We start from the raw sequence: 24,359 nt of genomic DNA on the forward strand, positions 1-24,359 counted from the left end.
ACCGGCACAGGGCGGAGGCTCAATGTTTCCCAGATGGAACAAAAATTATCACCTGGCCCAACGCACCCATTTTACAGATGAGGGGACTGAGGCCCCGACTCATCAGAAGAGTCACTGCGGTCTGCCGCAGACCGGGACCGGCGTCGCGTCTGCCAGGCGCTGGCCTGACCCTGCCCCGGTGCCCGCCCCGCGCCGCCTTCCCGCCTCCACCTGCCGGGCCCGCCCCCGGAAGAACCATTCGCGCCAGGGGGGTGTGGCGCGCGGGGCCACGGCTGCGACCCCCGAGCTCGGGCCACCCTGCAGGCAGCCCCTCCCGGGCAGGCGTCCGAGGCGCCCGTGGGCCCCGCAAGGTGCAGCCGGGGCCGCGGGGGACACTGGGGACGGGCGCGGCGCGCACCTCGGCGGGGCGGGGCCGCCCTCCCTCCCGCCCCCAGCCCTCCCACCCCGCCTGGGATTAGCGACCCGGGAACCCGCGCCCCGCGGCCCTGCAGCCACACTGTCCCGGAGCGGCGGCCGCGGCGGCAGCATGAAGAAGTCGTACTCAGGTGGGCGCCGGGCGTGGGGGTCGGAGTCCCGGCGCGAGCGCTCTCACCTGCGCGCGGGCGCGGGCGGGGGTCCAGGCCCCCCGCAGCTGAGCGGGACCCGCGGCGGGGCCCCCGGGACAGGCGATGGCGCGCGGGGCGTTCGCGCCGGGCCAGGTTCGCGCCCCTCCCCGCGGTCCGGAGGGAGGGGCCCTCAAGGGGTCGAACCCCTCCCTCGACGAACTTGGCCTTTTCTGTCGCTCCAAGTCGCCGCTCCCGCGGGACAGCCAGTGCCGGGGAGTTCGCGCTCCCGTGCCCTCTGACCCCGGCAGTGCTGGGCTGCTCCTGACCTTGGCTGGGATCCCCCGCCCGCTCAGGTGTCGGGGGACGCTCCCTCCTCCCCGTCCTCGTCCCGTCCACCGTCGCTGGAATCGCTGACTTTCCAGACGCTGCGGGTCGCTTTGGGTCCCGCGTGCGTCTGTGCGGGTGGGCGGGTGGCGGCTCCCGGCTGGGGACCCAGGCCGCAGCAGGCCTTCTGCGGGTTAACTCCTGTTAGTCCTCCACCCAGGGGGTGCAGGAAGGTCTCCCAATGACAACACCCAGCAGTGCCCAGGCTCGGCAACTTGGGGGTCATCTTTTGCATCTCAGGACCAGCGTGCTGACATCCCGGCTCCGCTGCAGCAGGTCGCACTTTGCGCAGGTGGAGGGCCCTGACTGGGCTCTGTGGGCAGATTAAGGGTAATCCAGGCCTTCGTGTTTTTTGTTTTTTTTTTCTTTTCCGTTTTTGGTTTTCCCCAAAGGTGCCAGGCAGGATCCTTTGTCCTCATTAGTCCTCAAATAATGAACACCATCTTCTGTTCTACTAACCCTGCAAACCTTCTGTTTATTTCCTCCCCTTCATTTATTTGTACATGAACTTTTCAGCCAAAGACCCTTGAATTAATCTTTATTGCTAAGAGGACAGAATGAGGGGCCTAAATTGCTGCTGAAGAGGTCACTTGGGCCATCTCCCTGCCTCTGGGCCATTTTCAGTTTCCTCCTGCTTTCCATATTCAGGAACCAAAGTGAGTCATAAAGAGTATCTTGTCTCAAAGGGGATTATTTAGAACTTTCCCTAAAGTATCCTCCTGGGTCAGGAGCTTAGGATTTCACTTTTCAGCCTCTTGTTGCAAACGTGGCCCTTCAGACACCCTGGGCGCAGCTCTGCCTGGGAGCGTGGTGGGGGGTGTGACGGTGCGGGAGCAGGGGGTTCCAGGTGCCATATGCTTGGGTTTGGTGCTGGGGCTCCCTCCCTCCCCAACATGCTCCAAATACTTGAGATGGTTGTGGGCATCGCTGCCGTGGGCGCCCTTTCCTGGGAATCTCTAGCCTGCCCAGGGATGGCCGCCTGCCCTTGGCCTTGGCTCCTTACACCTCATCGCCAGCTGGTGGGTCAGAACCCCCACCGGTGGGGGTGAGCGGGGTCCTCCCAGGTCGTAGGTCCTTGGCCTTTTCTGCTGAGACCCTCCTGCACAGGAGCCGGAGGGCCTTGGAGTCCTGTGCCTGGGGCTTATCCATCACGTTTGCCCTAACTCCTCTCTCCCATGCCTGCCCCACCCCCAACTGGAGACATTTTTTATAAAAGGACAAAACTTTTTGCAGTAGGTGGAAGTAGAGTTTCTGGGGTGAGGAGAAACCAGCTCTTGTAAAAGCAGCCTCTGTGGCTCCTTGTGTTTACCTAGAGGGGTGGGGCCCCTCCGAGGATGGGGAGAAGGGAGGGTTTGGACCGTTTCCAGTTTGTTCCCCTGCTGGCAGCTGTCCAGGGTGTGCTGGGTCACTCTGCTGCAGCTGTATGGGGTCGGCTTGGAGGGGGTGAGGGAGTGGCCTCTTGTCCCCACGCTGAGTGTCCTCGAGTTCTCCTGGTGCCAGCCTGTTCTGGGCAGGGTGCTTGCAGAAGTCAGGCTGACCCCTGAGCAGCCGTCAACACCATGAAATTAAGGAAAGCAGCGAAGGATGTCAAAAATCCCCCTAGTGTCTGGAAATCCAAGGACAACCAGGAAGGTTTTTATTTTTTTGCCTAGAATGGGTGGGATTTTTGCTTCTGGACCTATGTCTGGGCTTGAAAATAAATAGAATGATTATAATGCTGTTCTCAGTACTCATGAGCTGAAAAGAAGGAAGATTTTAGAAGTCTGTTTCGGGGCAATCTCGAGTACCCTGGGTCTGTGTACGTTCATCGACATACTTTTGTGTGTTGAGCACACACAGCCAGGACCTAGAGGGTACCAACGTGACAACAAGGTGTGGTCCTTGCTTGCGGAGAACCTGTGTTCTCATCGGGAGGAGGCAGGATGCGGGAGACACCAGCACGTTAGCGCCCCTCTGGAGCAGTGCAGCCTCCACATGCGCAGGAAGGAGTGCCCTGGGCGTGAGATTGAGCTGGGCCTTGAGGAGTGAGTAGGGGAGCTTGAAAGGGCCCAGGCCCAGGGGTGGCACCTGTAGTCCCAGCTACTCAGGAGGCTGAGCAGGAGGATCACTGGAGTCCAGGAGTTTGAGGCTGCTGTGCGCCATGAGCATGCCTTGAATATCCTCTGCACGCCGGCCTGGGCAACCGGGAGACCCCATCTGTTTACAAAAAGGGGATGGTGTCTTTCCAGGTAGGGAATGAAGCAAAGGGCCAGGTGGGCAGCTGCAGGGTCTGGGGGGTAGGGGGGGTGGGCTCCACCTGGCAGCCCCAGGGCCCCCCATCCAAGAAAGAGGTAGTGGTAGTCTACGGGCAGTGTGTCCTAGTGGCTGTGCTCCTGGGCTCAGAGGCAACAGGCTCCTGGGATTAAGTCCCAGGCTGCCACCTCTCGCAAGTCACTTTATCTCACCTGTGTCATTTGCGTCATTCGTTAAACAGTGACGATGCTAAGTTGTTGTGAAGATTAAATGAGTTTGTTCATGAAAAGCCTCAGAACTGTCTGCTCTGTAACTTGTTAGCTGCTGTCGTGCCCATTAATTAGTGTCACCGACAGTGGGAAGGACGAGGAGGCAGTGTGTCACTGCCTTCTCTCAGATGCCCGGGAGCTCCCACCCACCTCCCTTGGCCCTGTGGGTTGGAGGCCGGAGTGCAGCCCAGGGTCTTCCCCCGCCCCTCAGCATGGGGCCTGTATCTGCAGCTCTCTGGCTCCCCGGGCTCCGGGTTTTGGGCTTCTCACTGGGCGCTGGGTCACATGGAACTTGCCGCTAAGTGTCCCAGGCTCCCTGGGAATCTTCAGTGATGGTGGCAGGGGATTTAGGGTTGCGACTGCATCTCCATGTGAACTTGGACTTATTCTTGAGGTTCCTCGTGGCTTTCAGGAGATCCCGGAGGGTGCCAGCCGAGGTTAGAAAGCTCCACGCCACAGTGGCTTCTCTGAGGCCCGGGCAGGGAGGGCGGCTGCACCCCCAGCGGAAGCAGCGTCGGCGGTGATTAAGCACATTGGCTCGGCGACGGGGCATGCAGCTTCACCCCCACCCAGTGCCCTAGGAGCTGACTTATAGGAATTGCACCCCCAGAGAACACTTCCCTGTCAGCTAACCCCGGGTGACGGAGCGTGGGAAGGGCACGGACACAGGGCTTCTTCCTCTTCTTCCCCCGGCCCCCACCCCGTCTCTATGCCTTCTCGCTGCCTCCTGTCTCCTCACGTCCAAGCTTGTTTGCTCTGGCACAGTCGGTGGACCTGGGCTGGGGAGAGAGATGCCTGGTGCAGTCAGGCTGTGGCTCTGTCCGACTCGGCCCCACAAGGCCCCCCAGACGTGAGAGAGCTGGCTGAGCCTGCGTCCTGGAGCGGCGCTCTCATTAGCCTGTCACAGAGGTAGGGAAGAGGCTGGGACACAGGCAGCCTGCCCTGCCCACTCACCCCAGACCGCAGCCTCCCGCTGTCACATTGTCCAACCCACCCAGAGGGGCTCCGAGAGCCGAGGACAATGCACCTGGCAATGCCCCTGAGTCTGAGACAGCCCACCATTCACCCTCGTAGCTCCAGCCAAGTCACGTGTAGCTGGGGATACAGGAGTGCTACATAGGAGCAGTGATCTGGAGTCCATGTTCAGGTGGACGCTGGGGCCGGCCCTGTGCTTGAAGGTCCCAGGTGGGTGTCTGCAGAGGATATCTCACCTGAGCACCTACAGAAGGGTCCCATCCCCCACTCAACTTCTCGGGCTGCCCTCCTCTGAGACCCTCCTGCCCATCCCAGGTGGCCTTGATGGCCCCGCATGGGTGGGACCTGGAGGCCGGCCCTTGTTTCTGCACGGGTGTTTGCCCATGGGCAGCGTTGCGTGGGCTCTGCAGTTTGCTTAAGATGTTCCTGATACGGAAGGCTCAGCACACACCAGTGCAGGGCCCAGCCCGGGGCTGACGAGTGGCAGTTCCTGGGCAGATCGGCTGACTCTGGGGTCCTTGGGGGCTCCAGAGAGGGTGTGAGCCTTTGGGCTGGGGAGGAGGGGACACGCTGGGCTCCTGTGCCTCTGTAGTTGGAGCTATTGCCTTGGAAACGCCCAGCTCTGGGCTATTGCCGGGGATTTGTGGGGGCTCTGTGGGTGCCAGAGCCTAGGTGAAGCCCCCTGGGGCTTGTCCACAGCACGCAAAGCTGCAGCCCCACTGTGCCGAGTGGCTTGGGCTCTGGGAGAGACCTCAGCCAGGCAGTCCCAAAGGCAACTGTCAGGTCACGTGACCTGGAATTGCTGACCAAAGGGGATCTGTCCTGGTGGGTGCAGGGCCCTGGCCAGGGCACCACCACGGTGTCAGGAATGGGGATTTCATGGCACCCAGGCCTGCTGGGCGCTGAGCTTCCCTGGGAGCAGGGAAGTGCCCCATGGCTGGTAAGCTGGTCACCCCTTCCCCTTCCCTGACAGGACAGCCATGCCTGGGTCCCAGGAACTTTGCCAGGAGGCCAGGCGTTGGCCGGCGTTGCCGGAGCAGCCCTGCCGAGCCATGAGGCGCTGGTCTCCCTGAGGCACCTGGGCTGTTTTGACTCTCCATGCAGATTCAGTCATTCATTCCAGAGACGTCTGTCCAGTGCCAGGCCCCGTTTCCGTCCTCTGGCTACGCCCTGGCACCAGCTCTGGGGGGCGGGCTGGCCTTGGGTCTCCAGGGTGGAGTGTGGCACTCTCTGCTCCCAGCCCAGTTTCTCTTGGCCTTTTCTCCCTGGCCCCACCCTGGGCCAGGTCCACTCGCAGCCCCTGTGGAGGGGACATTGAGCGGAGCCGGCAGAGGCGGTGGTGGCTCCTGGGTGCTGCTTGCCAGTGGCCTCTTGGCAGCTCTGCAACAGCGGAGCTTTGTTCCGGGCCTAATCTGACCTGGTTCTGCAAAGCGTGACTGCTGGCTGCCTGAAAACTCCAGGACGGGAAACAGGAGCAGCGCAGGGAGTGTAAGATGATCCTAGCTTCAGGTCACAGTGGACCTGCCTGCCCTCTCTGGCAGGAGCCCAAGTCACCGGTCACCCTTCAAGCGGTGTTGGCTCGAGGCCTCCAGTGGCCCTTTGTGTTTGGGTGGGAGGAACTGTGAATGACTACTCTGGCCCGAGTATGTGGGACCCAGCTTCCCAGGGGCCCCGGAAGTGCTGGGTTAGGGGGCCAGAAAGTCCCCACTGGGGCATTGCTCGCTGACTCCCGCCCCACACTGCCTGGGGTTTCGATGAGTGGCCCGGGTAGGAGTGCCATCCTTTCCTGATGGCGGATGTAGCTTCAGTCTCTGCCAAGGTGGGTATATTGCCCTCTTTCTGGCTCCTGGAGAGGCCTGGCTCCTCCTAGGCCACTTAAGGGACCTGCGGTAAAAACCTGGGCCATGGCTGGGACCCTCTGGTCCTCCCAGCGCTGCACCTGGGAGCCAGGGGTGGGCCTGGCAGCCGAGGAGGTCTCTGAGTGCTGCGTCTTGGTGGCTGGTCCTAGGCAGGCCAGGCGTGTTGGGGCAGCGGCTGAACAGGAACAGCAGCGACCGTCTGCCCGTTGGAGATGGCCCCGGGCGGCGCGGTACCGGGAAGGCTGGGCGGGGCGAGCGGGCAGGCCGCCTCGGGCCTTGGGTGGCAGATCAATCTGATCCCGCATCCTGGGCGTCCTTTCACAGCCTTCCCATAACTGTGGCTCCTGTTTCCATCCAGAGTCAGATCCCAGAAGGAGAATAATGCCTGTGTAACCCAAGCCACTTGGAAGTGGGTTAAATCCAACCCCTGTCATCGTCCAGCCTGTTAAGGACTTGGCTAACTCGATCCAGAGAGATCTGGAGGGTCGTTTGCAAAACTCACCAATAAATACATGATTTTGGCTCTGTAGCCACAAGGGTCAAACATGGATTGTGGGGGTGTTGGGTTATTGCTCAGAGGTGACCGGTGGTGTAGACACTGTGTAGACACCTGGCAGTGGAACAACAGCCAAGTGCACGCAGTGGCCGCATTGCGGGGTGGGAGGAGGAGGTGGTGGATTTCTCACCAATGCTGGCATCACGCTGCCTCCAGCGTTAGGGGCCCAAGGTGTGGCAAACCTCAGCTACGGGCACATGAGTCATTCTGGATAGCAGAGCCTTCCTGGTAGCGGGGGGTTAACACTTGAGCTGCCAGGCCTTTGCATGACACTTTTTTTTTTAAAAAAGCATTCTAAAATATGCTATGTATCTATTCTTTCTCTTTTGCCGTTTTTATGGTTGTTGCTATTGTCAGTGTTGTGTATTACTTACTGCCAGACAAGGTGGAGGGAAATTCAGAGGGAAAATTCACCAATCCCATCAGCTGTAGCATCTCTTTGTGTTCCCTTAAGTGCTTGTCCACATGGGTACGTGATGTATTATTTCATTTAATTATTAAAGGCACATAGCATATTTTCAGAGTTGCATATTCCTCATGGGACTAATGTTTAATTCTGTTCTTTTCACTTGGAATCAGCTCTCAGGCACGGATTTCATAATTATCCCTCTAACAGCGACTCTCCGGCATGGATGTCCCATAATTTACAGAACCATCCTCTTGCCAGCTCTCGTAAACTGTCTGCTGGCAGGGACCTCACTGTTCCTTGACAATGGCCCGTGACCCTGCGGGGCTGCTGTCCCAAGGATGTCATGACAGCCGATGTTACCATAGCTGTGGGCTGGCCGGACGCTGGCTCCCACCGCAGAGCTCGCTTTCTTAACATAAGTTCTCTGCCCACTTGCTTTTGGGTTATCTTTCTGTGTCCTAGGTAACCAGCTATACTGATGCTTTTCCTTATACCTAAATTTCTCCAGGTCATTAAGTTAAGAACATGTTGCCCATGATGAGTTCCTTTCCTGGCATTCCTGGGGTTGCCCCATACCAAACACGTGTTCTTACCACGGGCATTTTATGAGGAAGTTTCAGGAACAGAAATGCACTCGTCCTGTGTGTCACTCTGCTCATGCCGTGGACAAGTCCCAGGGCTTCCTTGTTTGCAAGGCCACCTCCTTGCCGCCATCTGCGATTCCTTTGTGTGATGCCAGGGGCCAGGGCAGCCTCCCCTTCCTCCATCCCTTCCTTGGCCCTGCGGGATGCAGGTGGACCCCAGGAGGTGTCTCTTTGCTCCCTGGGCCAGCCCGGGTGCCTCAGCGATAAGTCACCCTGCCGGTGACTTGTGCAGAAGTTTCTTCTGGAACGCTCAGGCTCCAGCGGCCGCCTGCCCTCTGCAGGTGCCATTTCATTCCTCTCCCCTCCGTTGTCCTCCCCATCGTCCCAGGCCGTCCTCCCAGGGCCCCTCTACCTGTCGGTCCCCAGCCCCATCTCTCTCTGTGCTGCATCCCAGGGCTATAATCCGACGGCCCGAGAAAGGTGGAGTGAAACATATCTCCCTCCCGGGTGACTTGGGGTGCGCTGAGCAGAAAGGATCGAAGGCTGGCATGGCCTTTCCTGCCGTAGGGGCAGTTTCTGATTGCCAGCTGCCCCGCTTGTCTGAGACTCTCGCCTTGGTCCGCTGGCCCCACCTGTTAACCTGCTCCTCTTCCTCGTGTGTGCAGTTGGCTCGTGGGTGTGTGACAGGGTCAAACCAGGGGGCAGAAACCACTTGACGATTTAGGGCAGAAGGACTTGAACGTAGGGGGTTTGTTATGCAGACGATGGAAGAGGGGAAGGTGGGGTAGGGGACAGAGAGGCAACCGGGGCGGGTCCAGGCTGTGTGGGGCTTGTACAACCTTCGAAGGTACGACGTGACTGTTAACTTAGAAAGAGTAAAAAAAAAATAACAACAAATCACAAATTTTAAACAGCTGTTAAATGTCATAAGCATCACAAGATCCAGGAAAGTGTCAATGAAGTACTGTCATATCTCTAAAGTAATAGTTTTCCTACTTTTTTTGGCATTACCTCTTTATGTGATAACATTGAAATATTTCCTATTGAGAGAGTAGAAAGAATGAATCTAGTTGGTCAAACTTTATTTTTTATTGTTGGTAGTTGAGATGCATAAAGAAATAGAAGTTAACATGGAGTTGGTGCTGCTGCAGATTTGTGTCCCACAAGCGCAGGAGTTCTGATGAGTCTTGATCTACGTGATTCCCGCCAAGAAAGCAACAGAGGAGCCGGGGCGTCTAACCGCGTGGGGCGCATTCCCGCCCGTGGCTCTGACCAGGGAGACTTTCTGTTTTGACTCGACATTGCAGAGAATTGAATCCTTTGCTTGTAACTTCACCTCTGGTGACTGGGATCGTCCCCATGGACTGGACTCTAACATTTTAAATCTTGCTTCTCCCTGCGCCCACGTTTTTCCAGTGTTTTTCCCATGCCAGGCCCTCCCGGCGTTTGGGTGCTTTGGGGCGACATGGAACCCAACACACAGGCCGGCTTCAAAGGCTACTCCTCCCATCCAGGCATCCTGGCGAGACCTACCTCCTGGCCTTGTCGTGCGGCTTCTCAGGGGGAGTGTCGTCCAGAGCAGGCTCCCAGCCATTGGCACCTCTGACTTTTCGTGGCTGTTTTTGGCCAGTGACGGCATGTGGAGCTGAGGCTCGGGGGCAGGGCTGACCCATCCGAGGCCACAGGGCTCAGTGTTAACTCTCAGAACTCGGGCACTCACCTCCCTCCCTGCTCACTTCCACCCATGGCGGGTCTCCGGGTGGATAGATAGGTGGCGGTCACTAACGGCCAGCTCTGGAGACTGAGAGATCCGTCTCTCTGCTCTTCTGCCAATCCACGACCGCATTACCTTCTCAGGCAATGGATTGACTTTGGATTTCAGATTAACAAGGATTGATTTTTGGTATAGGTATACCCCACACAACATTTCGGATATATTTATGCCTAGAAATTATTTTTTAAATTGTTAAAATGGTTTATCCAAAATTCAGGTTTAACTGAGCATCCTGCATCTCACGTGGCAGCTACATGGGTGGGATCCAGAGTCCCAGCGCCCACTCGTGAGCTCTCAGGGAAGGGCTCTGTGGCTTCCTCGTCGGCACCGATGTCCCATGATGGGAGTGGCCGCCTGGCGCCCAACATGGACGGCATGGCCCTCAGGGGCACATGAGCTGGTCTCCCTTCCCCGCCCGTGCGCCTGGCATGCTTGTTAGCTTGCCACCAGGAGAGGGCTGGCCGCGTTTGGGTGCCCTGGCATCCACGGCTTCTCGAACAGTGCCTCCTGCAGATGAGATGCCCTGTAAGTATTTCCATGGGTCTCCGTGTGGAAACTGAGGCTCAGGAAGATGAAAAACTAGCCCAAGGACACAGTGAGAGTTGGAGGTGGATTCGCACCCCGATCTCTCTTATTTCAGATGCGGAGCCTTCTCTGGCTTCCATGCCTGACCCTGACCCTGACCCAAACAGGGCTGAGGCGCTGCACCAGGACCAGCATGGCGCCTCCCTTTCCTTGGCACTTTGTAGCTGGGTGGACTGTTTGCTCCCATCGGAGCTGATGGGCTGGAAGCGCCCCCTCTTCACAGGTCTGAGCCAGGAGCTGGGGAAGGGACTAGAACCCCGGCATCTAGGCCAAGGGCTCTGCTGAATCACCTTCTGCAGCCTTGAATCTTCTGCAGGAGCGAAGGGCTTCCTCACCTGTGCACGAATCAGTTGACACCTGGCTGTGGGGTGGGGTGTGCTGGGAGGGGCTGCTCCCCCCTCCCCAGTGCCCCTGTTCAAGGCTCCAGGCAGCAAGGGGCGAGGGCTGAGGGGGAGGTGGCCGCTATGTCCCTATCTCAGGTTCCCCTGGAGATAAGCCTGAGTATCTGGGTTGTGGGAGATAAGCCTGGAATGTGACTCTTCACTCACACCTGAAACCCTTGACTTTGACCCAGCCCTTCACAGCTTCTGTGAGCAAAGCACCCAGCCAGGCAGAGGGGGGCAAAGGCTGTGTTCCCGGCGGCCCCCCATCCTGGGCTGGGGGCAGGGGAGGGATGGGGGAGGGTGGAGGCAGGGCTGCCCCCCCCAAGGGCTGCCATGACCCATGCCACCCCGTCCTTTCCCGAGGGGCTCTCTCAGGAGTTTTGAGAAAAAATTGGAAATAGATTCTTTTCTGTAGGTTGTTTCTCGTCATTACTGAAAGTGGCTATTTGTGCACAATGGCTTGTCACAGCAAAGCTCCCTTGTGAGAAAACGTGACTTTAACCGAGGAAGGAATGTCCAGGCCCTATTGGTTGTTGGCACAAAAGCAGAACAGGGGTGTAGCGGCGTCACCTCCCCTAGGACAGCCTGGTCCCTGCTCTGCCCCAGGGGCTAAGATGTCTGGGCTCTTCGAGACCCCAGAGGGTTTGTAGCTGTCCTGGATCACGGGGTTGGGGGGGGAGGTTCTGGAAGGGTCTGGAAGGAAACAACCACTTCAACCTAGTAATTCAGCAGGTTCCATCGTAACAACTTGGTTAAAAGAAGAAAGTAAAGGCCTTGCACTGACGTATCTTCCCCTGTCCAGTTCTCCAAGTTATATGCATTGGGGAACACCTATCAGAGAAGCTCGTGGCTCCTGGGCACGCGGGCCAGCACCCCTCTCTTCAGGGCTGCTCCCCAGGGGGGCTGCGCTCGGTGGGGTTGGGGCAAGGGAGCCCGGAGGGCGCCAGGCAGTTTGCTTGGTGTCCTCAGCCTGGGAGGGGGCTCTGCCGTTGGGGGCTCCGTGCCCTGAATGCTAGTCCACAAGGAGGATGCGTCTGGGGTGTCCAGGGCTCCTCTCCCCGCCAGAATCACCCTCTTCCTCTTGAGCACCAGGAGCCCCAGCTCCACGTCTTCCCTCCTGCTTCTGAGGGCTGTGCTTTTCTCTGCTTGGAAGGCCTGCGAGGGTGGGCCCCCGGCTTCCTGCCATCTGCTGTCTCTTGTCCTATCTCATCTGAAGTGTGTTTTAATCTCATGCCTCAGGGTATCAAGTTTTACTGATGTTTGTCACTGGCCTGGGTTTGTGAACATACATGAAGTGGCCTTTGTCCTGGCCTAGGTGAGCAGATGCCAGGTAGGCAGGTTCCTGGGGCCAGGTCTTGGGGAGCACCCACTCAGAGCTCCCTAGATCCTTACTGTTCTCTCTAGATCTAGGAAACTGCCCCATCTTCCCCAAATGTGCCCCTTGCCGGGGTCTGGGGAGGGGTTTTGACTCCCTTGAATGAAGAGGGAGTCCATTGGAACTGACAGCCTGCCTTGGGGTCCCAGCACCCGGGCCGTAACGCACCAGGTACATTTTGTTAAAATGCATCAGCGCTGGGCAGCCAAGCTTTGCTAATAGGTCCCTGGGTCCAGGCTGGTTTACATGTCTGTTGTATAATAATAATAATATTATATAACATAATTATCATAATAGTGTAATAATAATACCATTTATTGAGTGTTTACTTTGTGCCAGGCACTGTGCTAAGTGCTTATAATGTGTGACCTCATTTAAGCTTTTTTTTTTTGCTTAGATTTACCTTTATTTTTTATTTAAAAATTTTTTGATAGATTATATCCGTACATATTTATGGGGTACGTGTGAAATTTTGAAACACACGTAGAATGTGTGACGGGTCGGTGGACCAAGTCAGGGTACTTCGAGCATCTTCATTTGATCTTAACCCGTAAGTCAGCACCTTCTCTGTCCCCAGTCGCTCATGAGGAAGCTGAGACTTTGATCTTGGAAGTCACTTCCTGCGGCCACACCTGGTGCCCCGTGAGGTCTGGATTTGAACCCTGATCTTCCAACTCCAGACTTTCCTGCCTCCTTTGCTTCTGAGAGCTCCAATAAATCGGTCTGATTCCAGACAGCTGAATTTCAGTCCTCTTCTCTCCTTCCGAATATGTTTTATTTTAAAATCACATAAAAATAACTCAATTCTCAACCGGAACGACTGGGTCGTTAGATGTCTTGGGGGCTTTTCCAGCTCCCTCTGTGTTGGCCTCCGCCCCAGGCCTGAGTAATTAGGTCTGGGGGGCCGAACGTGAGCTGCTCCTGACTGGGGTCCCTTCTGGGGTGGCGGTGGTGGCGGGAGTGGCTGGTGGCGGCAATTGCGCCGGGCCTGGTGGTTTGCTCTGTGCAGGGCGATCCCAGGCCACTCTCTCCCCCTTATTCACGGAGCTCGCTTTGATCTTCCCTGTGCCAGGGGCTGCCAGGCACCAGATGGCCGTTTTGGGAAATCAGAAAAATAAACAGTGTAAATAAAACAAAAACTCCACTTGACAAATCTGAGACAGATGCTGTTTTCCTCCTCGGGGCTCGTCTACCCCCGCCGGGTGTGGGGAGAGTGGGTGAGAATGTTTCTCAGGGATCAGATGCCCTGGGCTTGTGACGAACCTGGATTTGTCCTCTTCCAGTTCACTTTCTCCCGGAAGCCGGAGGACAGGCGGCAGGGCTGGGTGTCTGGCTGGCTCAGCAAGGAGCACAGGGCAGCCTCTGTCACCAGCGTCCCCTGCAGAGATGTCGGTCTCAGCCGGAAGTGACTCAGTCCATGGGAATGTTTGTCCCGTTCTTCTCTGATGGGCTGGCCTCTCCTCACCCCGTATTGTTTCCACATTGGGGGCACAGTGGATTTATGGGCACAGCTGTCACTCACTAGTGCCACTCTCAGCCCTGGACAGCCGAGCCTCTCAGTGGTTCATTGACGTGTGTGCGTGGGGCGTGTCACTGCACACAGTGCGTCTCACAATTAGGAGCGTGGACGGGTGGTCACAGCTGCCGTGGGAGTGAGCTGAGCCTGGGTCGGGGAGACCCAGACTCACCACCGGGTGTTCTCAGCAGCCTTGGGGGCAGGGTCTGTCCCTCCTGTCCCTTCCCCTCCTTGCCGGGCCCTGGGCAGCCCTCCAGAGCCGCACTCTCAGCGCCCTCTCCTGCTCTTAAGGGGGCTGTCGGTTCTGGGGGCCAGACGCAGGCGCTCTCGCCTTGTGCCCCCCGCAGGCCTACGGCCACTGTCAGCCTCTGTCCAGCCGGGCTGGCCTGGAATCCCTGGGTTTTCCCTGCTCAGCAGGCAGCCCTGAGAAAAGGATGCTGTGAGGTCGCGGGTGGGTCGGGCTGGGGCTCGAGGAGACACCAGCGGCTGTGTGACTTGGGCAGCGTGCTCGTCTCTGATCCTTGCTTCCCTGCTCCGTGAGACCGGGGTGGCGGCACCCGTCTGCTGGGGTCACTGGGTTGAGTGACCAGACAGCTTGCGACCTGCGGTCAGTGGGCGTCCCTGTGTCATGTTCCACCCCACCTGTCCCCTCCTTCAGGGCTCGCTGCCTCCTTGAAGCCTCCCTGGTTACTGCGGGTGTCAGTGCCCACACCCTCCTCATGCCGCGTGCGTTTCCCACAGGGTCTCTGGGCATGGCACGTGGGTTCAACTAAGGTTGCAGCTCAAGTTGGGGTCCCGCCAGCACTGGGGAGGCTCAGGCTTAACATCAACCGTCTGTGCCAGGTCCCTGAAGGGCAGACCACGCGTGGGTATGGGCCTGGGGAGCTGGACGTGAAGGCCAGGTGTGCAGGTCACTCAGCGGTAGCTCCGGAAGCTCTAGAGACAATACTGGCTGCGTCGCTTCCAGCCAGTTGCAGTTCAGGGCTGGGTTTATTGAGCGGACAGACAGATGGACGGACGGACAGATGATGGATGCGGCAAGAGCCTCTCCCTGGACCAGCAGCCAGCTTGGGGGTCAGGTGGTGGAGGCTGCAGGGCGTGTCTGGGCCTACATTGGTCCCTTGTCTCACTGTCGGGTGGCTCTGCTGGGCTGGTCGGGGTGTCCCTGCAGCGCTCTGAAGGATGGCTGCATGGCGTTACCCAGGGGACACCTGCAGAGCGCCATGCCTGGCACCGCCTGCCGCTCCTCCTGGCAGCCTTTGGGTTTGCTCAGCTTAGCACCTCGGCAAATCCCTCGAGTCAGGACTTGCCCGTTTTAAGCCTCTCCAGCGCGCGAGTGCCGGGCCACGGGCCACGTGTGGGTGGAGGGAACGCGTGCCACATGGGGCTGCTCTAATCTGGGGCTCTGTCCTTGTTCCCTCCAGGGGTAGGAGGTGAGAACAGCTTGTCCCTCACCTGCCCCAAATCCAGCCGGCTCCACCTAGCCCTGGGAGCCGAGGGGGCTGGGTCGGGGCTGCCCCCGTGTTACAGACCCTGGTGTAGGGAAGCCCCAGCCCGTAGGACAGGCAGACACAGGCTATAGGAGGGGTGGCCTGTGCCTGGCAGGGCACCAGCCCCTCTCTCCACCCAGAGACGGCCACGGCAGTGCTGTACACTTGAGCAGAGCCCAGACTTTGGAGTCTGATGGATTGGGTGTGTTCTGGGCTCAACTCCTAGTGGCACGGGCAAGTCACTGAGCCCTGCTGAGACTCAGCTGATATCTGCAGAGCGGGGTTGGCGAGGGTGAGTGGGAGAATGTGTGTGAAGGGCTTGGCCCGGTGCCCAGCCAGTGGCCAGCACCTGGGTGGTGGCAGCTGTCATCACTCAGGTCCAGGCTTACCTGGAAGGACTAGGGTCTCTGACCCCAGAAGGGTCCAATTTCTGGTTCTGGAGCCCCTGGCGGGAGCAGAGGCCAAAACACTCCAGGTGTTAACCATCCACCAGGTGGGAGAGCCCCAATGGCCTTGTGTGACCTTTGCCCTTTGTCTCTGTCTTTAGGAGTCACACGGACCTCCAGCGGCCGTCTCCGGAGGCTTGGTGACCCAACTGGCCCAGGTAAGTGGCCTGTCCTGCCTCAGCCTCCTTCCTTTTCGTGGTCCAGGACTGAGCCCCCATCTGGCCTTCCTGGGTGAGTGGGGCCACTTGTCCCTTGCCCAGCGAGGTGTCATCTTTGACAGCTCTGGATAGAGGTAGCTTCCAGGCCTGTCAACCCTGCCCTGCTCTGGAGACCATCCTCTTGGGGGCAGGGGCCACTCACCTCTCCCCAGACAGCCACCCCAGGCACGGGGAGAAGGCCATGTGCAGGACAGAGGAGACAGCGGGGGGATGGATACCATAGGGTGGCCTGGTTTGAGGTGCCGAAGGGACGGGCACGCCAAGGAAGAGTGGCTTTGACCCAGGGCTGCCCGGTACCGGTTCAGTGCTCGTGGCCCACCGAGGCTGGTCCCTGCAGCCTTGCAGGACTGCAGATGCTCCCGGGACAGAGCAACTAGGCTGGCGTTGCCCAGGATTAAATACGTGGATTCCTGGGGTGGTCACTGTGCTGCTTTTTCTGTGTGTTTGAAATTTTCACACTAACCGTGGGGAGGGAGGAGAAAGACACTCCCCCAGGCAGAGCTCTGGGGCAGGAGTAACTGCTCACAGTGTGGAAGGGACTCCACCAGCCATGGGTCCAGCCTGGGCAGAGAAGGGACAGAGGGCCCAGGGCTGTGCCTGTGCATTGTCTCCCTGCTGGGTGTCTCAGGCCAGCCCGACCCCCGTGTGGCCATCACAAGCCCCCCTGTGTTCCTGAGTCCACCTTGTTGCTTCTTGGCTGTCACTTCCAGTGGCCAGGCTGGGGGACGTGCGCTTGTCTGGTGGCCTCTATTTGGAGAGGACGTTGGGTCACAGAGATGAAGGGACTCATGAGGGGCTCTGAGCAGAGCAGAGACGGCTCCTCTGCATGTATGTGCTGGGGCCACTGGGAGAGGGGACATCACGTTGACAGGCAGGCAGGGACTGTGCCCTCACGGAGCAGCCATTCTAGAGGAGACAGAAATTAGAGGAGGACACAGAGTGAAATCCACACAAGTGGAGCATCCGCGAGCCGGGGCTGCCTTCAGACCAGGACAGGGCGCCCAAGGGGGGCCAGGGCACGTGCCCGCCTGGAGCCCACACCGCCCAAGCCCTGTCCGGTGGAACTTTCTGGATGGTGAGTTTGTTTTATACCTGTACTGACCCGTGTGGTAGGCGCAGGTCATGTGGATCTATTGCCCACTTGCAGTATACGTTTTTTAACTTTATTTCATTCATTCATTTGCATAGAATTAATTAACTTATTTTTAATTAATTTCCACTTAATGTCTATGTGTGGCTAGTGACTATGAAATCGGACAGTTCTAGCCTGCACTGGCTCCCTGGGACCCCAGAATTCCGTACCCAAAATGTTCCCGAGCCTATTTCTGCGAGGCCGGCACAAACCTCTCCCTCCGCCCATCCTCCAGAGGCGGACGCAGCGCCAGTGGCTGCACCCCCAGGCCTGTCGAGTGGCAAGGGTGGCTCTGCAGGGAGTGGGGGTGGAGGTTATGGCGTGTGCATAGCATGTGGGTGACGTGGGGCCACATGTGGGCGTGCAGTGCTTGTGAGGCCCCTTGTGGTGCAGGACGGGACTGGGTGTGGGAGGAGAAGGGTGACGCTCCGGCTGGAGGCCTTTGGGGCTGCTGAGTGATTCAGCACCGTGGTTAAGAGGGGCTCCACCCACCCCCGCCATGTTGGGCCACTAACCACTGGACGGCCCAGCTGCTGCTGTGTTGGGGGACTTTCTCTGGGCCCCTCGCCTCTGCAGCGGGTCTGCCTCTCCGTCTTCCTCCCTCTCCAAGGCTAGCCCAGTCCAGATGGGTGGGGAGGGGCCCCAGTGCTCTTGGGGGTGAGGTCTCGGGAGGCTGGCACCCTGGGCTGCGTGGACACGGCCTCTGGCTGCTGCTTCCTGTGCTCAGACTGGACAGTTCTGTGCCGTCAGCACTTGGCAGCTGTGACCACAGCTCAGCTTGGAAGCCTAAGGCATAATTTGCTGAAGCCCAGAGCTGCAAGCTGGTGATCTGGGTTTGCATGGGTCTGCCTGCTGACACACAGAATCCTCCCCGTGCGCCTCCGCGGGCTGCAGCCCAGACACCCTTTCCTCGTCTTCGGGCGTCGGGCTCCGTCCCTGCCTCCCTGCTGCTGAGACCTCGGCCCAGGCAGGGCTTCTTCCCTGGACCCACAGCCTCCCTGGCCTCCCGGTTCCCAATCCCCATTTGGAGCCACCGCTCAGCCTGGCTTCTTTGTCACACTCTCTGGCTGGTCTCCTGTGTCTAGGACTCTGCACCCCATTTCCTGCCCAGAAGGGCAAAGGTTCTTCTCTAGGCTGTTTGGGACTAGGCCAGGATGGCAGGAGCCACAGTCCCTCAGCTTACGCAATGCCCAGGATCAACCCAAATGCTCACGTACTTTCTCTTCTTATATTTTTATTTTGTTTTATTTTATTTTATTTAGAGACAGAGTCTCACTCTGTTGCCCAGGCTGGAGTGCAGTGGCATCATCATAGCTCACAGCAACCTCAAACTCCTGGGCTCAAGCGATCCTCCTGCCTCAGCCTCCTGGGTGTCTGGGATTACAGGCTCGCACCACCACACCCGGCTAATTTTTTATTACTTTTTGTAGAGACGGGGTCTCTCTGTGTTGCCCAGGCTGGCCTTGAACTCCTGGCCTCAAGTGATCCTCCCGCCTTGGCCTCCCAAACTGCTGGCATTGCAGGCGTGAGTGGGCCACTGCACCTAGCCAGAAAACTAGTTTCAAATAGGAATATCTGCCTTCTTTTGCCTTGGCTGGAGAGTAGCCTTCCCCTTTGTTTGCCTTCTGGGAAGAAATTGATGGAGAATGCAATGTCTCCAGGGAGGAGAGGGCCACAGAGGGGTCTGGATAATGGGCAGGCAGCAGGCACTTGTGGTTATTTAAATTTAAACTATTTAGCATAAATGAAAACCTCGTGCCTTGGTAGCGCTGCCACATTGCAAGCGCTCAGCACCACATGTGGCTACCATGTTGAACACGGCAGCTATAGAACATTTACATCACTGCAGAAAGTTCTCCGGGGCGGCGCCGGGCTGGATAATCTTCACATTGGATCTTCACGTGTATCATTCATCCAGCGAACAACTGTCGGGCACCTACTGAGCAGGCAGAATCGGGGTCTCCAGGGAAAGTCACCCACTCTTGGAGTTTTACATCTGCTGGGGAGAAGCGTAAACTCCAGGGCCTTCTGCAAAGGACCCTGGCCTCGCGTCCCCAGAGCCCCCTTGTCCTGCACGGACGGTTGGGGGCCCCTTACGAACGGAGCGCCAGCACCAGCTCCGGGCGGGCTGCGGCCCGGGATGGATGGCTGAGCGTGAGGGCCGTTAGCGGTGGAATTTGGCCCATCTGGGCTGCGTCTCCCATTGTCTTGGTTTCCTTCCACGCTGACCTGGAAGGACTCCCAGAGCAACAGGCCGGCCTGCCGCGCGCACCAGTATACCCTGCGGCAGCCCCAAGGGCAGAGAGTAGCTGGGTTGTATTTGTTTAGGAACAGCCGAAGCTGGAGGCACAATAAAAAGTGGAGAGAAGGTTCTGGAGAGGCATGCCGCTGCCCCAGGCTGGGGCCGGGCCGGAGGGTCTTGGCCGGCTCTGCTGGCAGGTACAGCAGCAGTGGCTGCGGCAGGGTGGCGGGAGGGCCGGCGGTGGAGCTCCATCGTTCCTCATTCAGGGAAGCAAACTTGGGGGGTGGAGTTGGGGTGAGCAGGAGGCCCGTGCGGAGCCGTCAGTTCTGAAGTGAGGGGCTGCGGCCTCTGCCGCTAGCTTGGTGGTCATCGCGAGGATTCACAGGCACCTGCGCTATGCGAGGGGGGCAGGTGGCAGAAAGTCTGAGCCCAGAGTGTCAGAACGTGTCCTTTCGGGCAGAGAGTCCCTCTCCCCACCTCCGCCCCGTGCCTGTAGAGCCCCACTCTGCAGTTCCGAGGAGCTTTGGGCTGGTGATTGTGACGTCCCAAAGAAAGTGACCAGGGCTCTGTCGGGGGTGAAGATGCCCTCCTGGGAACTGTCTGGAAGGGATTGTGGGGTAGCAGTGCCCACCCGGGATGTGGGCAGGCTGGGGTGGCCAGGAGCTGGGCTCGTGGGCTGGCAGAGCCGGAAGTTCCCAGCACCATGGCTCTGAGGGTCCTGCCTCCCCGGGACAGAACCCTGGGTCCAGTTTGAGGGAAGCTGGGTTAAACCTCGCCAGGCTGGTCACCGCAGGACCACTCACTGCATTGAATATGCTAACGCGCCCCAAATCCAAGACGGGGATAAAGTTTTGCAGGACCACAGAAACCTCCTCAGTGTTCCTCCGGAGGGGGAGCCGCATGGGGAAGCTGCTATGGGACTCCAGTCTGGCCTGGCTTGGTCAGTGGCCCCCTTAATGCCTGCACTGGCCCCCTTAATGCCTGCACTGAGGCTGGCACACCGCGCGTGGTGGGGAGTTGGGGTCCTCCTCCTCTGCCCGCCACCCTGGCCTGGCCCTACCCCACCTCCGCGCCACCTCTGAGCCGGCTCATGACTGGCGCAGGCCCCGGCGGAGCCAATCAGTGCTGCCAGGTTTTGAGTTTCAAATTCCCCGCGCTTGGGCCAGTGCACTTGTAGTTCTAGGCATGGCTGGGAAATGGACCTTGCGCCAAAACCGGGGGTCAGGGCGGCGCTCGGCAATGGCACCAACCTCTGTAGTGATGCCCACAGCACGCACAGTGCACGGTAGGCGGCCGGGTGGCGGGCCTGCCACAGCCCTGCCCTGACCTGGCCCACTCCCGCTTCCACACCCCCGACCCCCGGCCCGGGTCAGACACCTCTCAGCCCCCGCAGACCCGCCTGCTGCGGCGGGAGTTGGTTTGGAGGGTGTCACATAGGATTAACTGGGTTTCTTCTTCATGTTTTGTCTGTAGTTTCTAAATTTAATACAGTGAACAGACATTATAATCAGAAAAACCAATCAGGAATATTATTTCAAAATCGGGAAAGAGATTAAATAAACAGACCAAGGAACCTCTGTGATTCCCACCGTTCTGAGTCCACGCTTGTTAGCGGTTGGTTTAACATAATGTTTTAGCAAGAAATAAAATAACAGAAGACGGGCCAGTGAGCGCTGGCGCTTTGGCCCACGGTGCCTACGCCAGCTTCCTCCCGCGGCTTCCACAAATGACCACGAACTGGGAAGGTCACACAACACAAGTTCATTCTCTCACGGTCTGGAGGCCGCACGTCTGAAGTCAGGGTGTTGGATGCGTACCCTCGGAGGCTGCGTGGGAGGGGGGCTCAGCCGTCTCTGCCTCTTCCTGCCTCGGGGCAGCCGTTGTTCTTGGCTCGTGGTGTCACTCCGGCCTCCAAGGCAGCACCTTCACACCCCCGGGCTCCGCCTCGGCCTTCTCCTTGTGTCAGTGTCAGGTCTCTCTCTGCCACCCGCCCCCCCCCACCCCAAGACCCACCGTGGCCCTCAGGGCCCACCCAGAAAGTCCAGGAAGACCTCCCCACCCGAGATCCTTCACATACTCACATTTGCAAAGACCCTTTTTCCGAATAAGATCACAGGTACAGGTTCTAGGGATTAGGCTGTGATACTTTGGGGGCCATTACTCAGCCCATCGCAGTGCCCGAGAGCCCCCCTGGACCCCCACCCTGGCCTTCCCTCCCCACTCAGCTGCCTTTGCTGTTGGGGTCCTCTAGGGTCTTTGGGGGAGGCCGGCTGCTGCCTGGTGTCTCTCCCAGAAGGCTGAAAATGTCTCCCTGCTCCCCATGAGAATGCCTTTCTGCCCAGAAGACCACTTTTAGGGTCCTGTCCCAGGCAGGGAGGGGATGGGAACCGCAGCCCGCAGTGGCATTCCAGGGTTTTTGGCTCTGTCACCTAGCTGAGAGCTGTGCACGGCCTCACCTGGCCATAGGTAACTCACCTGGGCCCGTGGGGCAGGGATTACAAACTCAGAGGCCCCCGGGGGTCTGGGCCAGTCATGAAAATTTGTAAAGGGCCTTGGGACCAGAACAAACCAGGAACTGTGTGTTTCATTGGAAGGGCACGGTGGTCTTCAAACCAGCCGTGTGTGGCCGGCGGGGGGGGGGGGGCCTCTCGGAGTGGCCACACACCCTCCCTTTCTCCAGAGAAGCTGAAAATCTGGAGTTCTCAGGGAAATCGCGAGTCCTAAATGTTGGCACGAATACACATTTTCTTTAAACAGGGTTGGACAAGCAGAACCTGCCTCTGTGTCTCAGGTGTGAATGAATCCTTGAGGTGCAGGGAGCAGAGGGGTGGCCCCCACCCCCCACCCTGGAGACACACACTGGAGCCCACGGGCCCAGCCCAGACTCTGACCAGGTGCTGGTGGGGAGCATCCAGGTTGCCAGTGAGCAGCCCCAGGGGACCCCAGGAAACAGCACTGACACCCCCAGCCGGGCTGTGAGCTCCCAGAGAGGCTCGGAGTCTGGGGAGGTCGGCGCAGGAAGACTTGCTCCCTCCCAGGGGACGGCCAGGAGCTACTGACTCATGAGTGTGTGGTCGGAATCTTCCAGGAAGTCCCTGTCCTGCTCTCCCTCTTGGCTTGGGCGGGGACAGCGGCTGCCTCTGTCTAACGGGACAGCGTGACTTTGCAGGGTTCCTCCTGGGCAGGTGCTCTGGAACCTTCTCTCGGCTTGCCTGCCTGGGACACGGCCACCCCTCCCGCCCAGCGGAGTCGGGGTGCAGGGTGAGGGAAGGGCTGGGCCGGCCGGGGGCGGAGGAAGGCCAGGCAGGCACGCGGGAACTGGGCTTTTTAAACGCTTAAACCCAAGGAAATCGTAGCATCGCGGGACAGGGAAAATGAAAGACTTTGGAAGTCGCCAGGAATTTGACTCTGTGAGTTGGTTTCCAAGAGGCTAAGTTAAGCATCTCCAAGTGGATATTAAAAAGGAGCAGTGAGACTCCGGCGGCGGGAGCTGGGAGTGGAGGGAGAGGCCGCCGGAAGCTGCTGGACCTCTGTAGCCTCCACACCGAGGGACACGCCGCGGCCAGCACTGACTCCCGGGGACACCCTGGCCTTTCCCTCGCCGTTGCTTTTTGAATTTCTCTCCTTTGCTCCTTTTCTCCTCCGGTTTTGAAGAGACAATGCTACTTCAGTTTGGAGCACAAACATATGATCAGCACATGGAAATGTGGTAATTTGGATGCATTCGTGATTGCAACAGATTGAAGAAATTAGACCAGACAAAGAGTGTTTTTGGAGGAGGAGGAGGAGGAGGAGGAGGAGGAGGAGGAGGAGGAGGAGGAGGAGGAGGAGGAGGAGGCGGCAGAAAGGGGGGGCGACGGGGGTGAGAAAGGGGACGCCGGGACGCCCGCCTGCTGCTAAATATATCCGTAGGAATGGAGAGGGACCGGATCTCAGGTAGGCGCTCGGCCCCCCACCCTGGCACAGCCCCCCACCCTGGCCCCGGCCGGCCAGCCCCCACACTTGGGGCTCTGTCTCTGCTTGGGGGACATAAGCACCCAAGGGTCACTTTTGCTCATTTTTATAGAAACATTTCTTTTCCTTTTGACTGTTCTGAGTTGGGACAGAATGTTGTTCCAAAAGCTGAGCTCTGCTAAGTCTGGCTTTTATTTAAACTCTGCTCTCCTCCCCCCTGGCTATTTCTGCTTCCTCTCCCATGTGCCACTCCTGCGTCTCACGGCCACTGCGGGTGCTGAGACCCTGGGCTCTGGGGAAGGGGTGCGGGGACCTGCCCCTGGTGCTCAGGTCTAGGGCAGCGCTCGGGATGCTCAGGCGCTGGCCGGTGGTTGGTTTGTCCGCCGGGTGGTTTGTTGTTTTGCTGCCAGCCAAGGTCTGTCTTCAAGGCCGCCCCGGACTCCTCCCTGAAATAGCATTTCGGTGCCTTCCCGGCTGCTGATTACAGAGGTGGAGGCTCCCGGTGCTCAGAGGAGCCGGCGTGTCTGGGAGTGTGTGCGTGTGTGTGCGCCTGTGTGCACTTGTGGCCATTCGCGTTGGCAGCCCCCCTGGAGCGGGCACAGACCTGTGGATCGGGGGTGTGAGTCTAAAAATGAAGAGAAAGGAGGCTTCCCTCCCTTAGTCACCCGGCTAGAAACTTCCCCTCTCCAGGCCAGCCCTCCTCATTCCTTCACTCGCACGCGGTGCACCGCGGCTGCCACCTCCCCCAGTTGGCATCAGTGCCAGTAATGGCCATGAGTCAGTGCCTGCCGAGCACGGCACACCCTCTAAACTGGGTGCTGGGGACGTGGTGAGCTGAGCTACACTCCAGGCTTCAGGTGTTCTGGGGTGACCTGTGGGTCACAGCAAGGCTAAGACTGTCCCCCAAGTGCGGTTGGCGCTGGGCTGTGGGTTGCCACTGTGTGTGTGTGTTGGGGGGGCCCTCCGAGGCCAGAGAGAAGGAAGGCCCCTCTCAACGGCTTCTCTGCAGGGTGAAGCAGTTCCTCAGCTCCTGCTGCCAGGGCCACATCCTGATGTGATGTCAGGACCGGCAGGGCAGCCACTGAGAGGGGAGCCGCTCGGGGTCCCGCTGACGGGGCGCGTGTGCGTTTGAGCCACTGCAGGTGAACCACGCGGCGGGGACAGCCACGGGGATGGGCAGAAGGCGCGGCCGGTGGTGGAACCGCATCTTGTCCGAGCGCAGGGACGTGGGCCAGCTGCGGGGGATGGGGCTGGACGGACGGAGTGGTCCTCAGAGCGGCCACCTCCAACAGGCAGCCTGGGCAGACCAGAGTGGGGCCTGCTGCCTCCTCAGCCACCAGCCCCAGGAGGACGGCACTCCAGTGGCCTGGCTGGCAGGGGCCTTGGGGAGCCTCGGGTACAGCCTTTAATCATAGATGACCCAGCCAAGGC

The 24,359-nt window shown here is 58.9% G+C and overlaps 1 protein-coding gene across 3 annotated transcripts in view; it reads left to right on the forward strand.

The window, feature by feature from the left end:
• The first annotated feature begins 449 nt into the window (after nucleotides 1–449).
• Nucleotides 450–24,359, forward strand: part of SEPTIN9 (septin 9) — a 156,409-nt gene continuing 132,499 nt past the window's right edge. The window contains exons 1-2 of one of the 3 annotated variants that reach the window (XM_045569538.1): nucleotides 450–545; nucleotides 15,484–15,540. In XM_045569538.1, the coding sequence (XP_045425494.1) occupies nucleotides 527–545; nucleotides 15,484–15,540 (76 nt within the window). In that variant the 5' untranslated portion in view covers nucleotides 450–526. Of the gene's footprint in view, nucleotides 546–15,483; nucleotides 15,541–22,246; nucleotides 22,684–22,816; nucleotides 22,911–24,359 lie in introns of those variants that run through there. The other 2 variants (XM_045569542.1, XM_045569540.1) reach the window with 2 other exon arrangements.

This window comes from Lemur catta, chromosome 15 (assembly GCF_020740605.2).
Source record: "Lemur catta isolate mLemCat1 chromosome 15, mLemCat1.pri, whole genome shotgun sequence".
NCBI classification, from domain to species: domain Eukaryota; kingdom Metazoa; phylum Chordata; class Mammalia; order Primates; family Lemuridae; genus Lemur; species Lemur catta.